This window comes from Drosophila subobscura, chromosome E (assembly GCF_008121235.1).
Source record: "Drosophila subobscura isolate 14011-0131.10 chromosome E, UCBerk_Dsub_1.0, whole genome shotgun sequence".
Classification (NCBI taxonomy): Eukaryota; Metazoa; Arthropoda; class Insecta; order Diptera; family Drosophilidae; genus Drosophila; species Drosophila subobscura.
Genome location: NC_048531.1, coordinates 15,891,139 through 15,918,732, shown reverse-complemented (window position 1 = coordinate 15,918,732; position 27,594 = coordinate 15,891,139). Strand labels below are relative to the sequence as shown.

The 27,594-nt window shown below is 45.4% G+C and overlaps 9 protein-coding genes across 12 annotated transcripts in view; 3 read left to right on the top strand and 6 right to left on the bottom strand.

The window, feature by feature from the left end:
- Positions 1 to 19,793, bottom strand: part of LOC117892083 (maternal effect protein staufen) — a 29,752-nt gene extending 9,959 nt beyond the window's left edge. Inside the window, exons 1-2 of the mRNA XM_034798071.1 lie at positions 19,724 to 19,793; positions 3,440 to 3,443 (exon numbers count right to left, since the gene is read on the bottom strand). The gene's annotated coding sequence lies outside the window, so the exon portion shown is untranslated. The remainder of the gene's footprint in view (positions 1 to 3,439; positions 3,444 to 19,723) is intronic.
- LOC117892091 (retinol dehydrogenase 13-like) lies at positions 308 to 1,837 on the top strand. Its single transcript, XM_034798083.1, has 5 exons — positions 308 to 513; positions 651 to 914; positions 971 to 1,127; positions 1,189 to 1,448; positions 1,505 to 1,837. Exons 1-5 carry the CDS (start codon positions 434 to 436, stop codon positions 1,725 to 1,727), a joined length of 984 nt encoding a protein of 327 aa, XP_034653974.1. The 5' UTR covers positions 308 to 433; the 3' UTR covers positions 1,728 to 1,837.
- Positions 1,728 to 3,527, bottom strand: LOC117892086 (dynactin subunit 4). Its single transcript, XM_034798077.1, has one exon. The coding sequence runs from the start codon at positions 3,461 to 3,463 to the stop codon at positions 1,904 to 1,906; it is 1,560 nt and encodes a 519-aa protein (XP_034653968.1). The 5' UTR covers positions 3,464 to 3,527; the 3' UTR covers positions 1,728 to 1,903.
- LOC117892097 lies at positions 5,461 to 6,308 on the bottom strand. Its single transcript, XM_034798093.1, has 2 exons — positions 6,160 to 6,308; positions 5,461 to 6,071 (listed from the first exon to the last, which is right to left on the bottom strand). Exons 1-2 carry the CDS (start codon positions 6,169 to 6,171, stop codon positions 5,685 to 5,687), a joined length of 399 nt encoding a protein of 132 aa, XP_034653984.1. The 5' UTR covers positions 6,172 to 6,308; the 3' UTR covers positions 5,461 to 5,684.
- On the bottom strand, positions 9,357 to 10,038 carry LOC117892098 (39S ribosomal protein L52, mitochondrial). Of its 2 annotated transcripts, none has more exons than XM_034798094.1 (3): positions 9,903 to 10,038; positions 9,687 to 9,841; positions 9,357 to 9,623 (listed from the first exon to the last, which is right to left on the bottom strand). In XM_034798094.1, exons 1-3 carry the CDS (start codon positions 9,949 to 9,951, stop codon positions 9,435 to 9,437), a joined length of 393 nt encoding a protein of 130 aa, XP_034653985.1. In that variant the 5' UTR covers positions 9,952 to 10,038; the 3' UTR covers positions 9,357 to 9,434. The 2 variants fall into 2 exon arrangements, with proteins under 2 accessions (XP_034653985.1, XP_034653986.1); XM_034798095.1 differs by having other exon boundaries at positions 9,687 to 9,835; positions 9,903 to 10,016.
- Positions 10,149 to 11,403, top strand: LOC117892090 (mRNA export factor). Its single transcript, XM_034798082.1, has 2 exons — positions 10,149 to 10,638; positions 10,700 to 11,403. Exons 1-2 carry the CDS (start codon positions 10,231 to 10,233, stop codon positions 11,330 to 11,332), a joined length of 1,041 nt encoding a protein of 346 aa, XP_034653973.1. The 5' UTR covers positions 10,149 to 10,230; the 3' UTR covers positions 11,333 to 11,403.
- Positions 11,400 to 12,087, bottom strand: LOC117892099 (NADH dehydrogenase [ubiquinone] 1 beta subcomplex subunit 3). Of its 2 annotated transcripts, none has more exons than XM_034798098.1 (3): positions 12,070 to 12,087; positions 11,689 to 11,833; positions 11,400 to 11,619 (listed from the first exon to the last, which is right to left on the bottom strand). In XM_034798098.1, the coding sequence occupies exons 2-3, from the start codon at positions 11,814 to 11,816 to the stop codon at positions 11,430 to 11,432; spliced, it is 318 nt and encodes a 105-aa protein (XP_034653989.1). In that variant the 5' UTR covers positions 11,817 to 11,833; positions 12,070 to 12,087; the 3' UTR covers positions 11,400 to 11,429. The 2 variants fall into 2 exon arrangements, with proteins under 2 accessions (XP_034653989.1, XP_034653987.1); XM_034798096.1 differs by lacking the exon at positions 12,070 to 12,087 and adding an exon at positions 11,943 to 11,990.
- On the bottom strand, positions 13,049 to 23,690 carry LOC117892084. 2 transcript variants are annotated; one of them, XM_034798073.1, is made up of 8 exons: positions 23,412 to 23,690; positions 19,372 to 20,152; positions 17,793 to 17,919; positions 15,356 to 15,488; positions 15,219 to 15,295; positions 14,777 to 15,158; positions 13,990 to 14,717; positions 13,049 to 13,924 (listed from the first exon to the last, which is right to left on the bottom strand). In XM_034798073.1, the coding sequence occupies exons 2-8, from the start codon at positions 20,035 to 20,037 to the stop codon at positions 13,170 to 13,172; spliced, it is 2,868 nt and encodes a 955-aa protein (XP_034653964.1). In that variant the 5' UTR covers positions 20,038 to 20,152; positions 23,412 to 23,690; the 3' UTR covers positions 13,049 to 13,169. The 2 variants fall into 2 exon arrangements, with proteins under 2 accessions (XP_034653964.1, XP_034653965.1); XM_034798074.1 differs by lacking the exons at positions 17,793 to 17,919; positions 19,372 to 20,152; positions 23,412 to 23,690 and adding an exon at positions 16,220 to 16,475.
- On the top strand, positions 18,342 to 19,330 carry LOC117892092 (protein Aster-B). The gene has a single exon (XM_034798084.1). The coding sequence runs from the start codon at positions 18,412 to 18,414 to the stop codon at positions 19,321 to 19,323; it is 912 nt and encodes a 303-aa protein (XP_034653975.1). The 5' UTR covers positions 18,342 to 18,411; the 3' UTR covers positions 19,324 to 19,330.
- Positions 23,691 to 27,594: the final 3,904 nt, after the last annotated feature.

Sequence of the window (27,594 nt, the reverse complement as noted above, 5' to 3'; positions counted from 1 at the left end):
TTTCAGAGAGTACATCAACATTGCGCAGGTTTATGTTACGCACAAAACAAATTCGTAGATCATTTGCCAGATCAGTTTACCATATAATACAGCAAGTAACTGTAGAGTAGAGAATTTGGATGTTGGCTGGAGTGAAGTGTGATCGCGGCATCCCAACAATTCTGTATGCAAGAGATGGACCGTCATAGAAATGTAAGGGTATGTCAAATAGGGCGCTGGCCTTTATATGTTTTCTTCCATTTTAGATTGCATTCTGTTGTTCTCGCACATTCGTAACACTCTCATCATTAGTAAGCGTTTTATCACCTGTATATTGAATATTGGCCGACAGTATATATACAAATGCTCCTCCCGCTTTGCTCGCATTCCATTCATAAGTTCACTTCTGAAAGCAGCTCCAAACGAAAGCCAGAAAATTCATAATTAAATCAAAATGAGTTGTTGCTTATGCTCTTTGTTGTGCCCAAGTGTACTGTGGGCGGCTATTATCGGCGGGGCTATCTATTTCCTAAAGTAAGTGTGTCAAATATCATTTCCAAAAAGATTGATATTATAAAATTTTTTATGACTAACACCCGCGATTGTGGGCTGCCACTTGTTGATAGCATAACATGTGTCTGGGACTGATAATGATAATGTTTGACCTTTAGGAATTATATGCAGGGTGGCCAATTCCAAAAGGACACCGATGAGACGGGCAAGGTATTCATTGTGACTGGAGCCAACACCGGCATCGGCAAGGAGACGGTTCGTGAGATAGCTAAACGCGGGGGAACAGTTTACATGGCATGTCGGGACATGAACCGGTGTGAACGGGCCCGTCTGGAAATCGTTGCAGAGACCAACAATAAAAACATTTTCTCCCGAGTCTTGGATTTGAGTTCGCTGGACTCCATCCGGGAATTTGTAGCTGGGTGAGATCACTTGAAAGCATATAAAAGCCTCTTCTAATAACTCTCCTCCCCATTAGATTCAAGAAGGAGCAGGACAAACTCCATGTCCTCATCAACAATGCTGGGGTCATGCGCTGTCCCAAAACATTGACGAAGGATGGCTTTGAACAGCAGCTAGGCGTGAATCACATGGGCCACTTTCTGCTCACAAATTTGCTGCTGGACGTACTGAAGGTATATTGACTGTTCAATTTGATTTCTCTTAGCTAATTTTTGACCATTTTGATTGTTCTAGAAATCCGCCCCTAGTCGTATTGTTGTCGTTTCTAGCTTGGCACACACGCGTGGTGCCATTAACGTAGACGACTTGAATAGCGAAAGGTCTTACAGTGAAGCCGACGCCTATAGCCAGAGCAAATTGGCCAACATCCTTTTCACCCGCGAGCTGGCCAAACGTTTAGAGGGAACTCGAGTCACAGTGAATGCCCTGCATCCTGGTGTTGTGGACACCGAGCTGGCTAGGAATTGGGCCTTCTTTCAGACCAATTTTGTAAAGTAAGCGATACTAGAACTAATCAACAAGGCTGATATTAATCACAATGCAACTTTAGGTACTTCCTGAAGCATATACTTTGGCCAGTCCTGAAGACTCCCAAGAGTGGAGCGCAGACTTCCATTTATGCAGCATTGGACCGTGACTTGGATGGAGTTACAGGCATGTACTTTAGCGACTGTAAGCTTAAGGATGTGGCCCCTGCTGCCAAGGACGACAAGACTGGAAAATTCCTGTGGGAAGAGAGCGAGAAATGGACGGGTCTAGTGTCGACCAAGTAAGATTTGAAGAAGCGGTTTATTTCACGGTTCACGCACAGTATTTGCAAACTGTAATACTAGTTGCACTTCCAAAGATTATATTAGTTCAATAAATACGGATTTGCTCAGCATTCTTAACGCGTGTTAGTGCAGATAAGTTCGATAACTATATATAGATACACATATTGTAATTAATTTCAGTTTGCCTTTTCAATGGCGCCCGCATTAATGAATATGCGGGAGTGAAGGGCGTGAGTTGTGGGCTCCTTCTTGTCGGACGCATTAGACACTGTGTTCACGTACGTGTACTGCATAAAGAAGCCAAGCATGACGTCAGTGCTTGGTGGCAGCTCATCTGCTGGTGTGAACTGCAGTCTAATGAGGACCTTGTTGCCCTTGCGCCAAACAATAAACTTGGGCTCTTCGGTCGGCAGCTGCACGTCCTCATCGAACTCCTTGGAATCGTCGCGTTGGCTGAGCACAAACTCGCTCTCGAGCGGCACAATCACAGCATTACTCACGTCTTCCACTTCACGCTTCACTTCACGGGTCGAATTTTGCCTCGACAGGGTTAGTCCGATGCCCCGCACCAGCGGAGATGATGTGACCACCTCCTCCTTAATCTTGCAGGCCTGCTGGAAGGCCTCAGGAGAAATAAGCGCCTCCTCCGGTGGAAGTGCACTCAAAATCCGTATGGTCATGTCGTACATGGTTGGATTCGAGAGCTTCAAGAGTATGGCATTGGCCTTGCCCGGCTGCAACGGCTGTTCGCAGCGCACCATCAGCACCTCGGGAACATGATAGCTGGCGAACAGCTGAATGCGATACTTGATCGATGTCGGATGATACTCGGGCTTAATCAAATTATGCTCGCACTGGCGGCAGCGCAGAGAACGCTTGATCCAGAGCGAGCGTCGCTGCGGATAAAGGTTGCTGACAGCAGTCGGCTGATCCCCCGGCTGGCCGTGGCGCTGAGCAATCGTTGTTATGTTTCGTAGATTCAGAGGCTCCGTAAAGATGTCGTCTGGAAGGCCACCCACATCTGCAGTGGCCTCGGCCGGCGGAATGCTGATTGCCTTTGCCTTGGGAATGCTTTTTTCGTGCCACCCGATCTGTCGGCGAATCAGGGACACAGTGAGGCCAGTGCGATCGGTCAGGCTTGGGAACTTGTGCTGTTTAGGCGCTTTGCGGCGCATGAACTCCAGTTTTTCCTGCTTCTCCTGCAGCACTATCGACTGGTAGTAGTCTACGAGTGTGTTGAAGCGAGCCTGGTACAGGCACTCGTTCTCGGGCCAGGTGCCGGAAGCCACACCCTGATCTGGTATGCCGACGTCTCGCGTTGTCCAGCGGCATGAGAGACATGACAAATAGTATATCTTCTTGGTTGTGGGTATGGCTGACGGCTTGCTGCTAGTGGTAGCTGGGGGTGTGGCTGCTGCCGCTGGTGACTCCTTACTTTCACCCTCCTTGGTCTCCTCCGACTTGCGCACCACTGGAACGGTGGCGGCACGGGCGGAGAGCGTGTGCTGGCAGCATGGACAGTCGAAGCAGTTGGCACAGCAGTTCTTCTTGTGTCGCGCCTCCGAGGAAGGGATATTCTCCAGGCAATTGGAGCAGAAGTGCGACTCGATTTCAGTGCACACGCAATATCCGCATCTCAACTTTGGGCAGTGCCGGCAGAAAAACAACTTGTTGATGGGGTTCAGTATGCCGCAGGAGCACGCGTACTTTACGGGACTCGGTTGCATGAAACTCATTTTCTTCGCTAATATTTGTTTCTTTATTTATAAATTTTGCAATCTTCTTCCACGAATGACGAATTATCGATAAAATATACCGAAAAATTTACAGAATATACTGTAAATATACCGTAATCTTAAATAATTTTCCTGGACTTTGATGTTCTATTTGAAATTACCAGCTAGTTAGGAGACTCCGCGCTAAAACTATTATTTTATCCGATTTATTAATCAATTCTCCAAAAGATACGTTAGTTTTCGTGACACTTTTTTTATTGTATTGCTTACAAAATAAGAATCAAGTTGAAAATATCCACCAACAAAATTTGCATAAACTATACATGAACTGAACTACTATTTTGCTACATGTCAATTACATACAATTACGTAGATGAGGTGGATAGAGCTATCGATGATTGAAATAGTAAATTGTACTTGTGCAATCGAACTACTGAAGTGAATTTAGATTTGGCGCTGATTTAAATTAGAACTTGTAAGTTATTTTTTTCACTATAATAGGATGTTCCTGGAAGTTCTACACCCTTGATTTTAAAGTGTTGCAACAAAATCGTTAGTCAAAAATATTTATACCCGGTACTCGAAGAGTAAATAGGGTATATTGTATTTGTGCGGATAACGGTTGTATGTAACGCACAGAAGGAAACGTTTCCGATCCCATAAAGTATATTATATTCTTGATCAGCATCAATAGCCGAGTCGATTGAGCCATGTCTGTCTGTCCGTCTGTCCGTCCGTCCGTCCGTCCGTCTTGTTTTTCGGCTAGCTCTCAGAGACAATAAGAGCTAGAGCCACCAAATTTTGGCACCAGACTGCTGTATGCTCACACTGAAACCAGTGTATTTCAAAAATGAGCCCCGCCCCCTTCCGCCTCCGCAAAAGGGCGAAAACCTCCCAAATCTACAATTTTGAAGATAACAGAAAACTAAAAACGCCATTCCGTAGGGAATGACCATATCTATCAGATAACCAAATTGGGATCCGATTGGATCATTATTATAGCCACAATGAAGAAATTTTCAGTGGCTAAACCCACCCCGTCCCGCAGCTTATATTGGTTTTTTGAAAGTTCTCTCATTCACACTCTGCTTCGCGCAGTGGCCGCACACTGGCCGTCTGCCGCTGGCTCTGCCGCTGCCTCTGCCGCGACTCTGCCCTGACTCTGCAGCGTGTGTTTCTAGGGGAGGGTGGCGAGCTAAAGGAGCGTGTTGGCGTGAGTAGTGTGCCGGGTATAAAAGTTGTAAGAAGCGTCTCACACGTCCCTTCTCGTTGAGCCTTGAAGTATGCAACATAATTTTCTGAAAAATTTTGAAGCCTACTTCAAGGTTCAATTGTTTTTCTTAAAATTATTGAACCTTGAAGTATGCAACAGAATTTTTGGTGAAATTTAGAACATTTTTGAAGCCTACTTCAAGGTTTAATATTTTTGTCGTAAAAATATGATGTAGCATACTTCAAGGTTCAATATTTTTAAAGGAGCGTGTGAGAAGCGTTGTAGATGTAGATGTCTCACACGGCACTTCTCGTTTGTTTATTTTTGTATGTATGTACATACATATGTATGCACTACATTACTTAAATATTTATGTCATCCACTGATCTTTGTAATAAATTGATAATTCATTAATGTAGATTTATTGAGGCGCCTCCTAAGTGGTCAATTAGCACCAGACTGCCACATTCGCTAAACATTTGATGGATCATAGAATTATTTCAATAGAAAGTGTAGGGCAGTCAATCATCAAAATCATTTCCTCTTATGAAAAACATGTGTAAATACCTGAGCATTAAACTTACCTAGCAACTACTTGAAATATTTCGATCATCCAATAAATATACTTAGGCGGCTCTCCATTTTTTTAAAACATTATTTATGGTCGAGCTGTAAATTACATGCCAGGTGACCGTGTCTCAACTTCCTTTCTATAAATAAATGAATTTTAATTGAGGTTTCACGATTCCACTTCGTGTGCTCGATATTTAGTGTGGCGACATTATTTATAATCAATTTGGTGAACCATTTATTGATGGAGATTTGGGGGTATTTCAGATATAAATATAATTTATGGGGGGTATATATTTAGACACGTATAAAATATTTAACAGTATAAGGTACTTTTTGGCTTGCCACTCGACTAATGCAATTCTAATTATTCCCTATTCTAATGCATAACGATCATCGTCAGTCTGTACTCTCACATCCGGTTAGGAGCATCACCGTCTAGCCAAAGAAGTTGGGCACGAAGAGCTTCTTGCGCTTGGTGCGGGTCTCTCTAACGCGAACGAGTGGAGTGAACTTCACATTAGAGGGCAGAGGGGCGTCCTGTAGGCTGGCGTCTTGGCGACGGGTGTTGGTTCTGGTGCCGGTGGAGACGGGCGCAATGTAGCCATCATCCACGTAGTAGTAGCCCGGGTTGAGCTTCTTCAGGCGGTTCTCCGTCAGAGGCTTGCCGTAGGTAAAGGCGTACGAGTTGCCGCTGTCCCGGTCATAGCGATCGGTGTCATAGTTCTCGTAGCTATCCAGATCATAGTATGTGGGCTTGGCGCTGCACTGCGACAGTTTGCAGGCAATGATGCTCAGCAGGAGACAGGCCCATGTGTACAGTTGCTATAGAGAGAGAGAAAGAGAAGAGGGGAAAAGTTGGGAGTTAGTTGGGCTGACGGGGTATAGCCGTGGCGGGGTAGCGGATGCTTACCTTTAGATCCATTTTGTGGTTTGATCTGGTATTGATTATCTTTAGCAATCCAAAATTGAGTGTTATCCTTTGGGTGTTTGGGGTTGCTGGTGGCTTTTGCTGTGAGTGCTCTGAACGTCTGTCGAGTTCTGTGTGCTTGGCTGTGAAGAACGCTTCCTTTATATACGAATATGCTGCCCTGTTCGCACCCAAATGTGAAAATTTTGCCCTCGGGCAGAGCCGATGCTCCAGCTATGACGCAAGTCCGGAGGAAACGCTTGGCGGCTGCGACAAATCGACAATCGACAATCAGCAAACCGACACCCGCCGACTCCCGACATCTCAACTCTCTTCCATTGACGCCATCCGTCTTCTGGCATTTGCGCATGCGCCGCGGCAGTGACTTCAATTCGATACGAGTCGTTGGGATCGTTGTGGTGTGGTGTGTGGCGGTGGTGGTGGTGGGCTGTTGTCCTATCACTATGTGATTCATTTGAACGAAAGGCTCTAATTGCCGGTTGCAATGTTTCGGTTAGCAGGCAATGGGTCCAGTTTGATTCGGAAAACTTTTTACAATGCGGAAAGATACGAAGCGAAGCCCAAAATTCCCCCACTGTCTGGCTCTGCTGTTCAAACAAACATATTAATTAAATGCTTTCCAAATGTCTATCGAGTCGAGTTCGGAAAGATACGGACACCTGACGGAGTTTCTTAATATATTATATTAATGAGTTATATTAATAATTTGTTGTTTGTCAAAGTAAAGTGACGTCAAAGCAAAGGCGTGAGCGAAAGACCGTGCGGAAAGATACAATCAGCAATAATTCCAATATTTCTTGACATGATTTAATTAATTTATTGTTTGTTTGGCCACCTACTTTTCCATCAAGTTAATGTCTAGGATGAACGAGGCTCAGACGAAATTAATTATGTAGTTTCAGCTGGCAGAGCATTGGGTGGTTCGTGGCAAGTGGCGTCTGAGGAATGTGTGTACCAGGCTCTGCGGTCGGGAGTGGTAATTTCTGTGTGGTCACTCGCTAAATCTAAATACGGACTCCCATAGCGTTGTAATGTCGAGAGGCTCGGGGCTTTTTTTTATTATAAATCAGCACGGAGACGCAAATAGAGTTGGCGCCTGCCGAAAATAATCCACGAACTTAAAAATATCCAACCGCAATGGTACATGCCGCTTCGGCGTGAAAATGTGGCTGACTCAGGAAGTGAGAAATCCACAATTTTCTGGAAAAATACAAACATATCGTATGATGATGGCAGACTCTAAAAAATTAGCAAATTTGTTTAATCTGTGGAAGGGGCCTGGGCTTGGGTCTGGCTCTGGGTCTGAGTCGCAGCTGCCAAAAAAGGGGCATGACTTCATAACTGGGGGGACGGAAGTCATAAATGAATCACGAACGGCGAGGAATTTCGAAGAGAGCTGCAATTAATTTGATTAGTCTTCTGTAAACCATCGTTAAGCAGATGGAATTAATCCCGAAAGAGACTCGGGCTTGGACATAAACGAATTCGCACTTAATTATCCTCAGATGTTTAGAAGATTTAGCTCGAGACGGTAAATATAAACCTGCTAATTCAATAAATTTATAAGCAATTGATATAAATATAATTCCCCAGCGTAAGTCCCGTCCTGTCCCTTCCCCGCCCAGTCATAACAACATGTTCGTTGTTTTCCACAACATCTCATCTTTTCCACACAAAAGCCCGCTCCACTGAGTAAATATTATTGCCAACTCCAACAGCATCGACAACAGCAGAAAGGTGCGAAAAGTCGCCAGAGCAAAAGGAAAACATAAGCAACTGAATCGAGTTCAGCTTGCATTACGTATACGCACGATTGGCTGCCTGCACTCAGACCGAAGCGGTCTGCCAGGGGAGCACGTTTCTTTCAGCACGCTTTTGTGTCACACCCCCACAGATTCTTGGAGGTTGGTGCAAAATATCAGACGCCTTGGCTAATTTATGCACGACGTACGACAATCATTTTGCAGCCAGTCCCCGATCATTTGCACTCCAGCTGCTCGGTAAGTTTCCTCGGACTTGACTTCTTGGTTGGATTTAATTTGTTGAGTTCATGTGGGAAGGTAAATATCTAAATTTGCCGCCTTCCAGTAATATAATATTTACTTTCGCACGATTTTCGCCTATTCAACTGCTGCTTTTACCGCCTTACGACTGGTGTGAATTTGAATTACAATGAACTATGGAAAGTTTCATGTCTGCCACCTGAGGGATCAATGGATCTCGGCGTTTTGACCTACGCTAAATCAACTCAGTGTTTGCAACTAGGAAGTAAGCATCTCTCTGTCATGGAAATATATCAAAGCTGACTGCTGGATGCCAAGAGTAATATCATTTGAAGCTATTACTTTTCCTAACCCTCATGGAACGTCTGCTGCAGCAGCGCAAGTTAAGTGGAGCACGTTTCTGTGTAAGTCGTTCTTGACCGCAACCAAGGCAAACACATTGCCAGGGAGTGCAAAATTCCTGATATCCTAACCGATTAGTCAAACAGCCACGAAAACAAGGGAGCCTCTGGCAGAGCTCTGCAAATATTAAGCTGGTAATCGCTTAAGCATACGCATGTAGATCCACACATATTTATGTTTATTTATGAGAATAATGTTTTTGTTATGCCCGGTTAACTCTTGGAGCACGATCTATTGAGAGCTCCAGGTGGCTTACGTCGGAAGTGTGATCGAAGCATTCGTTGCTACCTTGTAAACGACCTTCGAGAAGAGCTTACAAATCAACGGATTTACTTCCTTGTTGACAAAAATAGTTTGAGGAGCGGTACAAATGTGATGGCGTAAGCCATTTATTAGCGGCTTATGTGTGAATCGCTTCCGATTAAGCATGCCCTCACGCACAGTCAAGACTATTCTCGGCGCAAGGGTTGGGCCACGCTTGTATGAGCAGCATGCCAGTCGGAAAAGCCAGCGACTCTTTCATCTCAACTAAATGTCAGGACACGTTGGCTCAAGTGCGTCACTGGCGGTTTAACACTTCATTATCGAGATATTCCCATCAAGCCAACGTATTCCTCAGCGCCGAGATGCGTCTCTGCTATTAGTTGCAATTAAATCCCGATTAGCAGTGTGTCTAATGAACTGACGACTGCGCCACGCTTAATACAGTTTGAGGAACGTTTTATAAACGTGTTTTCGGCAAACATGTGTTCCCACATCACAAGACCAATCGTATAGTTTTGACTGCTCCATTCACTAATCAACTTAGTATAGCTTAAAACAAGTAAAATGCGGAAACAAAATATTTTGATGCTACTTTTTCTGCTGCAGCAGCAGATGACCCTTGGGCTTCAATTTGTTCTCGATGATTCGCTGCTTCTCCGTGGCGGCTGCCACTTTGTTGCGTTCGTACCGCTGCTTCGCAAACTCCAGCTCGCCGCTTAGCTCCACGATTTTGGTGGCGATCTCTTGTTGCTTCAGCAGGCGCTTTTTCTGGTTGGACTGAAACAACAATCACATTAGTTAGCAATTCGGTTGTGGAAGTGCATAATATATGGTACATACACCCAGTGGCGTCGGTCTGCCATCAAGGAACGTGTAGTCGGGCAAATTGGTGAGTGGCCCAAATGCATTTGGATTCTCTGGGAGCCCCTTGTCCGCTCGCCACTTCTGGTCAATGGCACGAGCGGCGGTGGTAGCGAAATGCCGCTGGGCTATCCCTGGAAACACAGTTGTTGAATTATTATGGAACAGAAGAAGGTTTTCCGGTACGGTACTCACCAGTGACTCCACTTGAGGTGGCAAGGCACAGCTTGGTGATTTGTAGCATTATTTGATTGTGGGTTATCAGCGGCTAAAAAAAACGCAATTTTGACATAACCAACAGTGTGACCCACCGCGAATTTATCGAAAAAATATACCGACTGACAAGACAGTTGTATTTATCCCACAGATATATCGATAGAAATGGTTTAATTTTAATTGCCTACGAATATATTGATTAATCAATAACTATTTAACACAACTGTCATCTCTAAGCAATACACAACACATTCGCGCGACAACAAAAACAAAACCAAAAATTTTGCGACATTTCAAGAATAAAATCATGTTTGGGGCCACACAATCATCGAATCGCATGAACGATTTCGAGGTGGCATCGCCGCCTGACGATTCTGTTTCGGCCTTGGAGTTCAGCCCAAACACATTGCAGAAGAACTTCCTGATTGCCGGCAGCTGGGACAGCAGCGTACGTTGTTGGGAGGTGGAACAAAATGGAGCAACAGTACCAAAATCCATCAAATCAATGGGCGGCCCAGTGCTCGATGTGTGCTGGTCTGACGATGGGACAAAAGTGTTTATGGCATCCTGCGACAAGCAAGTGAAACTCTGGGACTTGGGCTCGGACCAAGTGATGCAAGTGGCGGCTCACGATGGGCCGGTAAAAACATGTCACATGGTGAAGGGGCCGAACTACACGTGTTTGATGACAGGATCATGGGACAAAACATTAAAGGTGAGCCCCTGGCAATTTTATCAGCTCCAATTAACTGACTCCACATTTCTTTGTTAAATAGTTTTGGGATACCCGCTCACCCAACCCAATGATGGCAATTAATCTGCCAGAACGCTGCTACTGTGCGGATGTGGAGTATCCCATGGCCGTTGTGGGCACTGCTTCACGGGGACTTATCATATACTCTCTGCAGAACACTCCCAGCGAGTACAAGCGGCAGGAGAGCCCATTGAAATATCAGCATCGCACCATATCGATTTTTAGGGATAAGAAAAAAGAGCCCACTGGATACGCTCTGGGCAGTATTGAGGGCCGCGTGGCCATCCAATATGTGAACCCTGCTAATCCCAAAGATAATTTTACGTTCAAGTGTCATCGCTCCACGGGCAGCTCTGGCTTTCAGGACATTTACGCCGTTAACGACATCGCATTCCATCCGGTGCACGGCACTTTGGTCACTGTCGGCTCTGATGGCACATTCAGCTTCTGGGACAAGGACGCTCGTACTAAGCTCAAGTCTAGCGATGCCATGGACCAGTCTATAACCAAGTGCGGATTCAATTCGAATGGCCAAATATTCGCATACGCGGTCGGATACGATTGGTCGAAGGGCCATGAATACTTCAATCCAGGAAAGAAGCCTCAAATTTTCTTGCGCTCGTGCTACGAGGAATTAAAGCCTCGGATCAACTGATTGGAGGCTTGCTTCAGTTTGGAGTTAATCGACAGTATGAACTGCGAATAAAATTAAATCAACACTCTGAATGTTTATAGATTTTTAATCAATTTCACTAATGGTGGCCCTTGTCGTCGTGACCGTGTCCATGGTCACCCTGGCCCTTGCCAATACCCAGTCCGTACTCGACGGCAATGGTCGCAAGAAAGGCGCAGAAGCCAACGCCGAGACCGCGGAACATGAAGGTGTTCAGACGAGATCTGTGGGTGCCGAAGGCCTTCTTCTCGTAGCGCCAGGCTTCATTCCTGGAAGAATGCGAACAATGGTATTCAAACAGAATGGAAAGTATGTACTTAGCAATTGAATACAATTACCTTAGCCACGGATCACTCAATCCCTGGCGGCCCAGAGCTTCTTTCACTTCCAACAGCTGTGGCACATTTTCCACCTTGTAGATCGAAGGATGTGGCACCTTGTAGGGTTCTCCGTGATGTCCGCCCATTGTGTGCTATTCCTTTGCTGCAATATTAAACAAATCAATTAGGTTCTCTGTGTTATTTGCAATGTTTAACCTATCGCTGAACAATTACATAAGAATGTTTATGTTTTGAAAGTTTTTCCGGCCTACTGGGCCAACTAAAATTACTAGCAATTAAGTAGAATATGCTCTGAATGCTATTGCAACTGTGGCAACACGCTTCGTTTATGTAAATTACACAAAAAATATTGAAAGCTAAAATTAATAAAATACACACTGTTGAGAGCTGGAGATGATCAATGGACGATAAGTTTTACCAGCTGATTTATCGATATATCGGGTAAAGGGCCTAAAAAATGCCAAAGGGAGTGTGCACACGAAAGCGTCTATCGACATTTCAAATGAACATTTGCCAATCTTAATTTTTGAATATTTCTTTATTATTTAAACGTAAATCCGTAGAACATTTGTAATTTGTAAACGTGCTTAAGTGAAAATATACATGAATTACTTTCCATTAGAATTACACTAGTTACACAATAAGTAATAGTAATATTTGCAGGATTTTATATATATTAATAGCGATACTTTTTTAATTAACTTATATATTGTGTGTTTGTGGTTATATTAATATATGAACTTCTTCACTCTAAAACACTGTCACTACAATTGGAAAAAGGAAATCGTTTTAAAGCATACAATAGATACATTTATACTCGTATAACAAAATACTGTTCCTTCCTTACACTCTTGATGGTTTTGTCATTTTGCATTGTATTGTAAAAGCTAGTTACAAAAACGCATGTTCCGCATGCCCCTCACTCTTAAAATACAATACATATATAGGTGTATATTCATAAAGAATTCTCACAATCGGTTAAATCATATTCAGTTCCATCGAACCCACTTTTAAGCTTATTTCTGATCTGGAAATGCGGAAAGCACGTACATTCATTCAATCAATCCATTAATCTATAAACATTTCATCTACTCTTGGAAGCGACTTTTTCTCAACTAAATTTTACAATATTTCTGTGTTTTGTGTGTTTGGGTTCTCTGCTTGCAAATGCTTCGAGACAATCAAGGGACGGGACCAGCTTCTTCATTCTCTGCTCTGCACTTAAGGTTACGCTTGGTTAAAAGTTAAAAGGTTTCCATTCATTTAGTGGCTGTAAGGTTGGGGGTTGGGGCTATATCTGGGTTAAATAGGTTTCTGTTGAATCACATTTCGAATTTCTAAAGATTAGTTGATTTTGTTTCATAATTTAACACATGTTGCTACAACAATTTAGGTATTTTGAAATCAAATTGTACTTTTAACTTGTGTTCCTTTCTCCGCTCTAGTTTCCACTCCCTGTTTCTTTTCCCTGTCTCTGTCTAGATCCTGTCCTCGGCCAGGATCTCGTTGAGCAGTCGATTGAGGCTGTCCAGGCCGGTCAGAAAGCCGCCGTCGGGTCCATGGTGAACAGGAGCCACGGGCGGAGTGGGCAGCATGCTGCCATTGCGTGGCACAAAGGCCGTGTGTGCAAAGTCAATGAGACGCACGTCCACAAAGCACTGTGAGTCGTCTGTGGGTGGCGCTGACATGTCCAGCGACTTGGAGCCATGCTGCAGCAGTGCAGAGTTACGCTGCTGCGGCTCAATGCCACCGCTGTTGTTGTTCTCCCCCTCAGCACTGGTACTGGCACTGGAGCGACGCTCCAGCGAGTCCAGGAGTATGCCTGCCAGCATGGAGTTGGCTATGTTCTCGCAGCTGCGCTGCGGAGCTGTCTTTGCGGGCGATGAGACGGTGGAGACGGGTGTCGAGATGATTGTAGACTTTTTGGCCTCCCTCGAGTCGCAGTCATCGTGGGCAGCATAGTGTTCGTCGTCGTCTTTGCAGCGCAGACGCTTGACAGCACCCTTGACCGATTTGAGGGACGAGGCGCTGGAGGAGGGGGGTGAAACCAGAGACTTGACGGTGCCGCTGTTGGAGACACTCGAGTTGCCGGCAGTGTGTGGAGGAGAGGTTGGCTCAGTCCCTGTACCTGGGGATGCCGCATCGAACGATTTGTAGCGCTTGAACATGGCCTCTGTGGGTCCAATTACGCTGCCCTCGAAGTCGGAACTGGCATCGTCGGAGCTGTTATTGCCTGTTAAAAAAGAAATTAACTGATTGAGATCGGAACACAAGATCGGAATATTGTCGCATTCTTACATGTCTGTCGACCGCTGGCAACGGCCTTGATCTGCTCGGACAGGCCGGAGAAGTCGTCGCTGCTGTTGCTGCTGTAGTTCATCCAGGAGTCACCGGAATGTGGCGATGAGGTCGCCACGTTGGGCAAAGCTGGCTCTGGATCCAGGAATACTGTCTCTTCGGAAATTGGAATGAATGCGGGTGCGGGCTGTGCACTGCCGCTCTGGCCCTTAGCGCCCGCCGATTTGGCAGCCGTGACGCCACAGCTGCGTGGCGGTGGCATGGCGGCCGGGTGCGCCTGATCCTCATCCTCTTCCTCGTCGGTGGTGGTGATGCTGGCCGACGAATGCTTGACTCCGCGTGCCGCTGCCTCCCCAAAGCCTCGCTTGTGCAGGTGTCGACGCGTGGCCAGATTCAGCAGCGAGCTGGAATCATTCGATGCATCCGCATCGTAGTTGCAGCCCTCTCCGCCCGTGCTGCTATTGGTGGCCGAGGCATTGCCGCTGTCAGCAGCCACCAAGTGCAGGTCATCGTCCGTGTCATGGGGCTCCAGCTCGTCGCCAGCCTCATGGCCCGCCTCGTCCTCGTCTTCGATGTCGTCGTCGTCTATGCTGTTCTCCGGATGATAGTCGAAGGCTGTTGTCGACATGGTTGCCGACTTGGGGGCCTCCGGCCACTCATCTACGCTAATCGATGGTGGGTAGGCCATCGGATTCTCCTCGAAGCCCTCGTAGACAATGAGCAGGGAGCTGATGGAGACATGGAAAGTAAGTCGCAAGTCAGGATCTCAGGAGTTCCTCGATATTACCAGGAGTAGAATCTGTAGCTGGACTGCTTCTCAATCACTCTGCGCATCTGAAGCAGTCGCTGCAGGATCTTGCGAATCACGCGGATCCTCAGCCGGAAGCCGTTGTAGAAGAAGTCATGTAGGGCCTTCTTGAAGCCGTCCTCGTTGAGCTCGCGGCCCCAGTACTTGTCGCGCTTGGCATACTGCTCGAGATCGGCCTGGTAGGTCTGCATGCCACAGAGGCGCACGCCAAGCGAGCCCGAGGTGCTGGCTGCGCACTTGGCCATCTGCTTGGAGCGCTTCTCCGCCGAGGCATCGTCCCCATGCTGGCGGGTGCCCATCTTCAGATCGAGAATGCAAGGATTGCGGAACTGCGATGTGATGTTCTCGAGCATAAGGAAGTCTGCAAGGGCAAGGGTTATGGTTAGGTTGGGGTATGGATTACTTGGAATGGATTACTCACATTGCTTATTGGAGTTGTCAAGTTGGGAGATGCTCTTGATGACATCGGCTGCGTTGCCATTCTTGTGGACCTTCATTCTGAAAATGTATACACGTATAGCTGGTTCTCATTCTTGGCTGTTTGACGGGTTCACTTACCTCAGCACTTCGTCCCGCTTCCTCTTGGAGGCGCTCATCTTGCGGACGGGCACGGCGGCAGCATCGTCCCGGAAACTGGGCGAATATCGCTTGTCCAGCTTGACGCCTCCCATGCTGGTGGCTTGCATGACGCCTGGAATAGAAATAGAGTCGGGACCGGTACAGAGATTAGTGGATTGTTTCTGATTTTCTGTCTCTTGATCTTGATCTTGTAGTTGTATGTAGTTTAGCATCGAATCGACACGACAATTTGGGGTCGGGGTTAGGGGTTACGTTTAGGCGGTCAAATGTGTTAAATGGATGCGGAGGCAGCGGTCCCTTACTTATGCACGATAGTTAGCAGACAGATCGATAGAGTGAATCGCGGGACAGACAACAAGCATTTCCGACGGATAATTCCAACATTGGTGGAATGATCTGTATGAAAAATCAGACGGAATCAGAGGGGTTCCCACAGACATTCGTATGGTTATGTATCGTAGTATTAATATAACAAAAACAAAAAAAATAGTATCCAATTGTAGACCTAATATCTAAGTCCAAGTGGGTGCAATCAGTGAGAGACTTAACGAGCCGACGCAAGAACAAGAACAGGTGCAGGAGTAGGAGTAGGAGATACAGGAGGAGGAGTTTTGGTTTACAAAAATGAATTTCATTCAAATTGATCTTCGGTGGGTGATGGTTTTTGGGTGCCCTAAGCTTAAGTGTAACTTTAACTTAAAGGAAATGGAACATCTTAGCTAACATAATCGTATTGTAATTGTAATTGTATTGCAGATTGTAGATTGTAGATTGGTAATTAACATAGTATATGTAGGTAGTATGTAAAATAGATAGTAGATAGAGAGTTTTATTCATACAAACCCTTTTCGGCCATTGTCTTGCTTTGGCATTGCCTTTGGCTTGGCTTGGCTTGGCTCGCTTGCATTTCTAATCGGCTGTGAGAGTCTTCGAGACGTGGAGGTCAGGAGACAGACAGAGCAGAGATCCGAGCCGATCGGTTCGGTTGGGATCGTTAGGGAGACCGGATACGAAGACGGAGACGACGGCGACAACAACAACGTTTGAGGGGGGCAGCACGAGCACGAGCACGATGTGCGTTCTGAACAAACACATAAAATAAAACTCGATTTTGTTTGTTGCATTTCGGAAAATAAATTGGAAAAATTGCAATTTGTTTTTGGTTTTTGATTTAAAGATATTTTATGGTGTGTTACTCTCTCTCCGGTTCGGATCAGTTCGGTTCGGTTTGGTTCTGCTTGGATATTGCTTGGGGCAGCCAGCGGCAGATCTCAAGAGCGGTTCTGTCAGTCAGGCACCTCGAACCTTTGGATAATACGAGCATAGAGCGTATATGTAGTGGCAGGGGGCCGATCCACGTCCCCCGATCCAGGCCTCCGTAGAGTGCCGGAATCGAGGTTGTGTCCTGGCCGTTCAATTTCAATGATTGTAGAATTTTTGCAATCAAAAATTGTACAACCTCAGTAAGTAGGGAGGATTCACAGTTTGTAGGTTTACTTTACTTTTACTCTACTTTGGAGTGGTGATTTCTCTTGGAGTTTCTGTTTGGCTGTTTGTTTATTTTTTATTATTTTGCGACTTACCCGATGCTGTCTGTTTTGTTCGGTTACTAACTAAAAGGTTTTGATATTTGTTTATCGATCATAATGTTCCCTGGTTCTGGGATGGTTCTGGCTCTGGTTGTGGCAGATACAAATTTTTTGTTTTCTCTTTTATTTTCGTATCTCACTTTTCGTATTACAAATCGTTAAAGCTATAATTTTAGCAACATATTTAAATGTATGTAAATGGTTCAGTCTTTTCGTCAGTTTTTCTTTTCTTTTTTTTCTTTATTGTTTTTTTGTTTTTTGTTTTTATTTTTTAGTTTTCTTTTTTGTGCTCTGTTTTATTGTAATTCCATTTCAATAAAAAACTTACAGACTACAGATAAATAGATATCACATATTTGAGATGTTTATTTGTTAGAGAAAATAAATACTTAAAATAATAAATGATATTCGAATGCGACTTTGGCTTTATCTAAGGACGATACAAGAGGAGCAAACGCATTTTGTTTGTTTGTTTGTTTGTTGATTTCATCATTGGTTCTTTGTTTTGTTGTTGCGAGTTAGTACAGCAAACAAAAGTTCGATACATTCTACGATATATGCATGTTTGTTGGTAAATGTGTTTATATGTATGTTTATAGAAAGATGGCAACTTTAAGCTGTATTCAGATTCGCTCTTCATTCATTCATTTTCTGATTCATTTATTAATATTTGTTTATATAGAGTAGAACGATTAGTTGTTTCGAAACGAAAGATCAAATGAAGCGCTTCGATTGAATCGACAAGTTAATGTTCTTGAACGTGTGAGATCGCTGTGATCTGATATTTGAAGGGTGTGGTGTGGTGGCAATAAAGGCCGGTATCTTACCTTTGTATTTGGGCACAAACTTCAGTATGTCCTGCGGAATGTTCTGGTAAAAGTCCAATTCCCGCAAGTTCAGGGGCTTAATCACCGTCGACTGGTTGAGCAGCAACAGGCGAGTGTGTCCTCCGACCTGTAAGTACAAAAGTAGAACATAGTTAGCGTAAATTCCATCAATAAATGGTAAACATCCACTGCCTGATATTATAATAATCTTTATCATGCGAATTGGGGTAATTTTTGAGCTATTCTAACGCTCTGACGCGTGGCCAAAACCACAACCAAAGACATCTTATCGCCTCCTACGTCATTTCTTGGTTTTAATCTGTGGAAGCTCAAGTGCTTGGACAGCGAAAGTGCGAAAAGTACATTGAAGCTCCGAGCGAATGCCACAGCTTATCGAGAAGTCGGGGAAACATAAAAAAGAAAGGAACAAATATTACTGCGCTGGGCAAACACACATTCATATCACCGTCGAGACACTGTCTCCAGATAAGGGGGAAACGACTCAGCAATCAGTCATTCGTTTTCAAATGCCATTTGTTTCAATTCATTGACAGCAAAATTATATGTGTCTCTGTAGTGGGCAATGCCCGACGACAGGATTTGCTAGAGACTGGCCGCCATGGATGCACTGCGGAAACAGTTTGGGAAGTGGGCGGGCACCAAGAGACCCCGACCCGGGGCGTCGAAAGCGGACGGCAGGTCCACCACCACGATCAGCAGCAGGTCCATCTCTCGACATACGACCGCGTCGACAGTTTCGATGTCCAGGCGGCGTACCACCAGACACACCAAAGCCGTGGCCTTCGACCACAATAAGTACACGGTGACTGGTGGCAAGGCAAAGAAAAGAGCGTCGAGGGCATCCAGCGCAAGGATGTCGACCGTGGAGCCCACCATCACGAAACGAGGCATGACCGTGGTGGAGCTGATCGTGCCAATTAGGGACTCGCTTGAAGGCAAATACAACTGTGATGCGCCACACGAGGGCCGCAAGGTGCTTCAGGAGAAACTGCGCGTCCATGTGGATGCTCTGTTTCATATGCTGTTCTCCGCCACGTCGCCCTTCTTCCAAAAATTCCACGAGATGCGCAAGTCGACGGATCTGAAGTTGGGCGCGTGGCGGAAGAATGCCGCAGGTCAGAACGAGCGCGTCATCACGGTCACTGTCGCCCTGAAGGGCAACGTCGGGCCCAAGGTATCGAAAGTCACCGAGACCCAGACACTGCGCGCCTGCACACACCCCGGCCAGATGTACTCCATCGACGCGACCAGCGTCAATGCGGAGATTCCCTATGCGGACTCCTTCCTGGTCGACATGCACCTGTGCCTGCGCGGCACCCCCGAGGGTCACACCAAAGTCCTGGTCATGGCCCAAGTCAAGATAATCAAGCCAGTGTGGGCCGTGGTCCAGTCGTTCATCGAAAAGAACACATTTGCCGGAGTCGAGGAGTTCTTTCAGTCCCTCTACAGTGCACTGGTCAAGGATCAGAGGAGGACCACAATGTTGCCTGCCAGCGGTTCCACTTATTAGAGCGGACAGTTGCATTTCGTTGAGTTTGCTTTGGGGGGAGGTACTAACCTGATTGGAGAGCGGATGCAGTGCCACTTCATCTTCGTTGTCCAGGAGATCCTTGCCCAGCAGAGAGGGGGTCTTTGACCTGCCGTCGACTGACGCCTCCGAGCACTGCCTTAGCCACGCCGGATGGCCCTTGGCACCACTGGATATGCCAGATGCTACGTCTGGAGCAGCAGCTGCGTCCAGCAATGGCTGCTGTTGCTGTCTGTTGATGTTGATGTTGTTGTTGGTGCCACTGCCAGTGCTGCTGGAACTGCTGGGGTGGCTGTTGCTCACCGACAGTTGCTGGAGATTGGCGGTTACCAGGCTGCTGCTTGTGCTGGTGCAACTGCTCCTTGAGCCAGCAACATGGTGCTGATGGTGATGGGGTGTTGAGGGAGAGACTGACGTTGCCGGGGAGCCTGGCTGCTGGAGGAAGCTGGAGCCGCTGGCAAACTGCAGCTGAGACTGCAACTGGCTTAGGCTGGTGGAGATTTGGGCAACCAGTTCCTGCTGCTGCTGTTGCTGCTGCTGTTGCTGTTGTTGCTGCTGTTGCTGCTGCTGCGCCTGCTGCTGCTGATGTAGATCACGTCCATGAATGCGCTGTTGCTGCTGTATATTTGGAACATGCTGCTGATATGACGACAAGTCAGAATCTCCCATGCCCCAATCCCCCAAGAAATATACCATTCCCTGCCGCGCGAATCAGTGTAACGAGCTCTGTGGATCTTCTCCTTGTGGCTTCTGTTGCTGCTTTTACCGCTCGACGCTCGGCGTTCACTCTGATGCGGCTTTGTTCTTCTGTCTGCAAAGATAGATCATAAATTCCATTACTAAATGGGCCATGTTCACCGTAATTCCCCATGGAATCCCCCACAATGTGACCCTCCTGATCGGTTAATCGTTTTGATCGTCCACTGAACCGGTTCCGACACTGCCCTGCCCCCAGGTACCTCGGGATCTCCGGTGTGATCGGAACAAGTGCAGGCGACAAGCCGGGTTCAATGTCATTTCCGCCACGGAACACGCACACTGCGGACACGTACATGTACTTATACGGTTTCGATTCATGCTACATGCGATCGGCGGTTCTGTTCCGGTTTAGGCGGGGAGATCTACTGGATAAGCATAGGGAAGATCACTAACCCAGATGTAATAATCATGAACACCTCACCACAGATCGAATTGCAAGTCAGCTGAGAACATTCGCTCTGTGGGTGACTGAATCGTTCGATCCCTCTCTACTATCTCTCCGACAATAGCAATTAAATCGCTTAATGAAGCGTACTTATAATGGAACACAATTGGGAGGGGAACGGAGACGCGGACGAGGACTGAGATTGGACTGAGTCAAGCGTGTGGCACGTGCGTCTATAGATCACGAATAGGTTCGGAGGCGAAATTGCGTTGCAGACAGGTTCCACCAGTCTCCAGTTCCAGTTCCAATTCGAATTCTAATCGGAAATGCAAATATGGAACTGCAGACGTCATAAAGATAACAGAATCTCCCCAGATGCGTATTCCAGTGCACATTTGCTTGCAATTAGTACCTGGCTCTTGTTTACCTGGTTTGTAGGGCCCCAGACCTTAGCGATAAAGGGAAACTTAGATAAGGCCACAGATCAGATAGTAACTACTGTGCGGAACGAACCGTAGCCTGACTTCTAGGAACCTCAAAGCGATTAAAAACAGCTACGACTACGACGCTGCGCTGTTAGGTTCAAGTGGCGATGATGAGGTTCATTAACTTGAGTGATTCATGCCGCCGCCGCCACCGCTGCCCGGCGGGCATTGTCTTGTCTACGCGAAAACAATACGGAGAAATATTATCGCTAAGAGCTAAGGCTATTCGCACAAGAAGTTATTTTTAACGAAAGCCTTAAAATAACGCATATATTTACTTGCTTTTTTTTTGTCATTATCCACAAAGTTTCGAGGGAAAATGTCAGGCTAAAGACAAGAAAATTGATTGCAGCACGGAAGCCAGCACACAGACACACTTCGCTCGCTCTCTCACATATTTAGCTATTATACGAGTATGGCTGGCTAATCGGGCGGCCAATTAATTGCATGCGATTAAAGATCGAAGATTGAAGATCAAGTTGAGGCAGCGCTATAAAGATCAAGCTGATTCAGCAAAATCTGACCTTATCAGACAGTGGAAAAAAATGTGGAATCTGTTGGGGAATGAAATGGAATGGAAAAATGGCAATCAAACAGAGACCGAAATAAACAAAGGAAAAGGAGGAGGAAATCCATACATACAAACAATTGATATGTGTGTATATTGCGACGTAAAAACTATGCATGGAACTCCCTCAGTCAGTCCCCAGGGTATGCTCCACATTCTGAGTGTATGTACATACATACACACATACATATGTATGTAAAGGTGCCTGAAAGTGGGTCAACGCAGACAGAGAGACCGCCGCTGTAACAGCGAGACCCAAAACAGCTGCAATTGCGACGCGGAGGCCAGCCGCCAGCCAGGCAAACATATTTCCGAGGAGCGCTCTATTGGAAGATATTGCTCCCCCGAAAGCAAATTTAATTAGCAAATCAGAGAAGGAAGCAGAATGGAGCCGATGTCGACGATAGCCATGACAACAAAGCGAAACAATACAATCATTCCCCCATTTACGAATAGATTAGCTTTCGGAATTTCCGCAACATTCTGGCTACGTAATGCGACTAAAGTTAGAGTATTCGAAAAGGTCTGGGCACTGATTCGATGAATGTGGCGTGGCATTGTCTGCGACACCAGAAAACAAATGAAAAGTGCAAATTGAAAGCTAAACAAACACGTATTGATATCAATTTGAAAACATTCTCACACACACACATGCATATGCACATATGTATGTATGCATGTGTTTATTGAAATTTCAGACTTTGATAGACACACCAGGCATACAGTGTTGATTAAATGAAATACAAAACATTCTAGGGAAGTTCGAGTATGTTCTGTATTTATTGGCAACAAAACAAAGACCAGGTAGGGAGAAGCGGAGCACCTGATATTTTGTAAATGGAATAGTAACTGCAAAACGAATCGAATTCGTAAACCTGACCCGCATGCAAATGAAAAAAAGGAGGCCTGCCTGGCCAGACCTGTAGCCCCCTTCCTCTACAATCGCTGTGGACCCGAACTATGGCCCACTGTACTGATAACGAAAGGCAGATTAAACGGAATTTGGCGAACACTTAGCAACAACAAAAGAGCATTAAATGAAAAGCAATTCAAAAAGAAAGCCCTGCGATTAGCGCTGAAAGGGACTATGACAAAACGAGAGCTGGGACAGCGAGAGGGAACAGCAACAACAGTTATCTTTGTGACCGTTCGTCGGCAAAACGAAAGCCAAATCTTGCGACAAGCAAAGGCGATAAATACAAACGGCAAAGAGCACTTCAAACTGGACAAGTACAATGGAGATTTTGTGCAATTTAAACGGCAATTAGTCATGCACGTATGAACCACAGGAGGCACTAGCAGTTTCAATGGAAAACTTTACCAGTTTTGCACGGGGATTTTATATACTTATGGGCATACGAGTATTTTTTGATTATACCAGTTTTTGGGGCAGGTTGATTACAATATTTCACATATCAAAACAAAAAGCAGCTGTGAAGTCGATATCTAAGCGAATTACGTGCCAAATATACGATGACGGGAGGAAAGAGGCGGACACTACGCCATCTCGCTAGCACACACGCACACACACATTCACACCAAAGCAGGCGTAGAGATAAAACGTTTTCAAAACAAAAGATTAACACAAAAGAGATAGCCAAAGAAGAAGCAAGGAAGCAAGAAGAAAAGAAAGAAACGCCACTTCAACAAAAAAACGATGACGTCGCGAACAGGCAGAGAGAGAGAGAGAGAGAGAGAGGGAGAGCAGGCAAGAGTCTCTCTAGCTATTTTTACAGTATACACGAAAAAAAAAGTTAAGTAAAATACACACGCACACATATGTACGAATCTCACAAACACACTCACACACACCCAACTCGGGGCTAAAATTGCTAATCGTTTTCTTGGCTCCGTTTCGTTTAAACCAATTTACCTTTTTCGAGACAACTACGGTTGTCCCCAATTGGTTGTTAATTTTTCCAATTTGTAGGCTTAATTTTCATTCAGTTTGCATTTTCCACAGTGAAAATCTCACAAACACACGCACAAGCACTTGTATGTATACGGTTTTATGCTTCTCAATTAAATTTGATTTCTCACATGCGCGTTTTAGCTTATTTTGCACTTTATCACACACACTTTTTCCACCACGATACTTTTAAGCGCGCACACACGTCCGACTGGTCCAACTGCTAAAATTTATATTAAAAAAGGTTAAATATGTTATTTTGGATTTTGCTGCGCGCGGCGGATGGGATATTTCTGTCGGGGAAATTGTTGGGGAAATTCTCTCTTGTGTGTAAACGGTCGGGGAAATTCTCTACTGTGTGTCAACGGTCTGGGCAATTCTCTCCTATTTCGGGTGAGCGCTCATAACTGCGTACAAATTAGGTCCCTGAGTTAACAAAAATTATAGTATAAAAGAAAAGGCGGTGACACGCCCATTTTTTCATAGTTTATTCCTCTCACTATTAGGAACTAAAATCAAAAAACTAAATCAAAAAATATTGTGTCGTTTGGAAGTTATACATTTTTGCCACTAAAACTGGTCAAATGCCCCATAGTACATTGGTTTCTCCTCTTCAACCCATCACCTGTCATATCCAGGTAAAACCAGATTTCCATGGAGAATATCCAACACGCTCTATGGCCACGTGAGTGACTCCTTTGACAAATCATCCAGGGGCACGCACCAGATCCCTTGCAGGAATGGCCAATTAGTGGGTCAACATTTGCCAGAGGATTGCCAATCCAGATCTAATCTTTCCAGCCACCCAGAGCGCTGACCAAGATTCGCAGAAATAAATTCTATTTCGGACTAATTGTGACAAAAAACAATAAACAATGGGAAATCTCTTTGGCAAACTGTTTTTTCCGTTAATCTCCGGGCCATTGTTTGTCCAATAAAAATTCCACCGCAAATATTTGTTGACGGAAGCCACTGGGGGCCAAGAGCCGGGCGGGCAGCACCTCTATGGCACCTCCCTGGTTTCCGGATGGGTCTTACGCGCCCTAATTAAATTACGGGGACCAAAAACACGACGGGAACAGCTGCTCTTTTGTTGACAAACGACTCGACATTTGCCATTATCGTTCACATCTTATCGCAGAATATTCCATTAGGCATCGGCAATCTATGGCACGATCGGCAGGTGAGGAGCGCGACGGATGATATATTGATACTCATTGCCTGGAAACACTTGACAAAGAATCAGCTGTGGATCATGGGGATTTCAGCCATTCAAGTGGAGCGATCGATCGCTGGATCGCACGATACCATTTAAAAGTTGAGCGATGACAGCGGCTATCAATTATTTCCATATAATCCTTCATCAATTTGAGTACGGAACCTAACCCCTTGCCATCGCCTGTCAAAATGTCGGGAAATTCTCGTATATTTACACCGTAGCCGTACCACGTACGGGAATTGCAATTGCCTAAGGCTATTATCGAAAGTGTTTACGGGTACGGGTTCTGTAGAATAGAGAACACACAGCACACAGCAGCAAATGAAATGAAAATCATCGCGTGAGATTCCGTGGCGGCGTCTCCATTTGGCACATCCGAAAATAAAACTCAAAAGGTTTCATTCAGCTTGGAAAATGGCAAAAGTGACGCAACACCCGGATATTTTTACACCAAACACAAGCAAAATAGATAGCAACAGAAAGGGCAGCCATGTCGAGATACTCGTCAGCTGTGTCGTGCCCCACTCATAACCGATAAGAGCTGTTCTGTCCCCCATCCACTGAGAACGGCCTAGAACCCATTCCCATCCATTGTTCTAACTCGGCTCGGAGTGGTGCCAGCCCAGAGACCCTGAGGCGTCCCATAAATAATTTATTCAAAGCGCTTTAAGCTCTGCCCAGCTGGAAGAGGACGAGGATGAGTATGGGAGGAGGCAAGGCCATTCATTGTCAAGGCTCTGGGGCAGTAAGTGGGCGCCACACCGCTTGACGCTTCCATTGTTCGTCGAGCTGCCATCCTTGACATTGACTTTGACTGCAGTCGAGCGAGCCCTGGCCCGTCCTTTCCTTTGTTGAGTTCATATATGTACATATGTATAAATGCAGATTTTAATGTTCCTTCCATGGGGCATCCAGAATGCAGGTCAGAACGGGCTTTACAATAGCTTACAGCGTAGTCCCAGATTAAGTTTACCTTCTGCACGTGCCTCACTCATGCCTGGCCGGAAATCTGACTAATGTGATCCCCTTACAGCCTCCTGAATTATAATATTCGAATATTTAATTGACTGTGGAACGCTCTTAAATAAATATAAATACGTACGATTATGTTCTCAGCAAATGTTTTTGGCTACTCGGCAAATATGTATGACTATTCCACATTTTATGTGTGTGTGGGTTTTTGGGGCCTGTTCCGCTGTCAGGCGGGGTAAACACAAGTCAGATGGTGCCCGATGATGAGGGATTACTCACCAGGCAGAGGCTTCTAGTGGGCCAATTGGGCTGACAGCAGCAAGAAGCCAGCAAGGGAAGCTGTCACTCAGCCCCATGTGTGATGATGATGTCGTCAATCATTTACAGGAACTGCTAGATGTTTAATCAGATTATGAATAATTGGCAAGCCGACAATCAAAACGGAAGTAGATATGTATGTAAGTATCCTCGAATAGTGATGGATGAGAGACGACCTTGAGCGGGAGGCTGTCGCATTCGCATCCGCTTTGCCATGGACATGCGCTGCACCTAAAACTTGTATCATTATCGATTTTCCTGCACAAGGACATGGTAGTTGTTCTGTCTCTGTGTCTCTGCCATTGAGCTTGCATTAGAAAATTAGCCCACTCCTGCGGAGCCACAACAAGAGAGGGTGAAGCGAAAAGCTATGCGTGCAAGGAGACAGTTTTCTAGTCACCAGCTCACCTCCACTCAATTCTCATTCGGTATTCGTATGCAGATATTTTCGTACCTATGTCTAAGTAGTTATTTGTATAGTAGTTCCAGTCTGAGCCTGGTTGTCTGCTGCATTATTGATAACTATTATTGAAAACACGCGCCTGCCGCTCGTGTGATTCCAGCTTAATTGAAAAGACTCAAAGAGAACGGCTGAGGCAACAGCAGTTAGGCAATTGAAAATGTACAATAACAATCAAATAAGTTATTCATCATTTTCCCCCAGTTACCTATGATGAACAAACAGAGTTTATCAGCTGATTTTCATTAGTCAGAAATCCAAATAATTGAACTAAATTGTAGATGGAGATGCCTATGGCAAATAGTGGACTCAAACATGTTTCGATTAAAGATGAATGAAGCAATCTCAGGATACCTTTTGATATGCGAATGGATCGATAAAAGATAATGATGCAATAATGACTGTCTGGGAGCATTTCCACTTGTTCTCCTTCATAAGAACACAGAATATAAAAGCTGAAATTCATTCAACATCATTCTAGTACATTATACAACCGAAGGCATGCCAAAAGAATTATCTGAATTTTCTGCCATGCCAAAAAAGTGAATTTATTTAATTTCTTTTCTGAAATCAAACATTTATATGTATTTTTAGCATTAAGCCGTTGACATGCATCATCAAAGGAATAAGTAGACATGCCTACAATATTTTGGGGCATTGCCTACGTGTGAGAGAAGGTGCGAGATGCAGCTTGTAATTCTTAAGCGAGCACGAGCTACACGACCCTGACATTGAAGTCCGCATATAGAAAGCCAACAAAAAGTATTGCATTTGTTGCTCTAGCAGCGAATTCCCCCAATGCTATAAATTTTACTTTTTCGTAGTACTCGGACTATGCCAGGCATGCGCCACTCGGCGGGATTCCAATTTATCCGATTTATCTAGATTCGAGATGCTTTGAGTATTTACGGGTGCGCTCTTCTCTTTTTTTGTGGGGAAGACGAGACGTCACCGGTTACCGGTTACCGGAACAATGGCCACGAGCCCTCGCCGTGATCAGAGCTGGCGCTCTGATGACCGAATCTAAAAATACGTTTCCGCATCGGTGGGTGGGTCTGGGCGGATTTAATCGGTCGTCAAGGCGAGCCAAGGAATGTTTGCCCCTGACAAAGACAAAAGTTTGCTGGGAACTTTTCAGGGGCAATCGAAGTGGCCACTGACCACGTACCCACATGCCG

Excerpts from the sequence above, each read along its gene's own strand:
- LOC117892090 (XM_034798082.1), top strand. The coding sequence starts at position 10,231 with ATGTTTGGGGCCACACAATCATCGAATCGCATGAACGATTTCGAGGTG. Across the intron at positions 10,639-10,699 it reads CATGGGACAAAACATTAAAG|TTTTGGGATACCCGCTCACC; the intron begins GTGAGCCCCTGG and ends TTTGTTAAATAG.
- LOC117892091 (XM_034798083.1), top strand. The coding sequence starts at position 434 with ATGAGTTGTTGCTTATGCTCTTTGTTGTGCCCAAGTGTACTGTGGGCG. Across the intron at positions 514-650 it reads GGGGCTATCTATTTCCTAAA|GAATTATATGCAGGGTGGCC; the intron begins GTAAGTGTGTCA and ends TTTGACCTTTAG. Across the intron at positions 1,449-1,504 it reads TTTCAGACCAATTTTGTAAA|GTACTTCCTGAAGCATATAC; the intron begins GTAAGCGATACT and ends ATGCAACTTTAG.
- LOC117892099 (XM_034798098.1), bottom strand. The coding sequence starts at position 11,816 with ATGGGCGGACATCACGGAGAACCCTACAAGGTGCCACATCCTTCGATC. Across the intron at positions 11,620-11,688 it reads TTGAGTGATCCGTGGCTAAG|GAATGAAGCCTGGCGCTACG; the intron begins GTAATTGTATTC and ends GCATTCTTCCAG.
- LOC117892092 (XM_034798084.1), top strand. The coding sequence starts at position 18,412 with ATGGATGCACTGCGGAAACAGTTTGGGAAGTGGGCGGGCACCAAGAGA.
- LOC117892084 (XM_034798073.1), bottom strand. The coding sequence starts at position 20,037 with ATGGTATATTTCTTGGGGGATTGGGGCATGGGAGATTCTGACTTGTCG. Across the intron at positions 15,489-17,792 it reads GTTTGTGCCCAAATACAAAG|GCGTCATGCAAGCCACCAGC; the intron begins GTAAGATACCGG and ends TTTCTATTCCAG. Across the intron at positions 15,296-15,355 it reads AAGCGGGACGAAGTGCTGAG|AATGAAGGTCCACAAGAATG; the intron begins GTAAGTGAACCC and ends ATACATTTTCAG.
- LOC117892086 (XM_034798077.1), bottom strand. The coding sequence starts at position 3,463 with ATGAGTTTCATGCAACCGAGTCCCGTAAAGTACGCGTGCTCCTGCGGC.
- LOC117892098 (XM_034798094.1), bottom strand. The coding sequence starts at position 9,951 with ATGCTACAAATCACCAAGCTGTGCCTTGCCACCTCAAGTGGAGTCACT. Across the intron at positions 9,842-9,902 it reads CACCTCAAGTGGAGTCACTG|GGATAGCCCAGCGGCATTTC; the intron begins GTGAGTACCGTA and ends CTGTGTTTCCAG. Across the intron at positions 9,624-9,686 it reads GCAGACCGACGCCACTGGGT|TCCAACCAGAAAAAGCGCCT; the intron begins GTATGTACCATA and ends TTGTTGTTTCAG.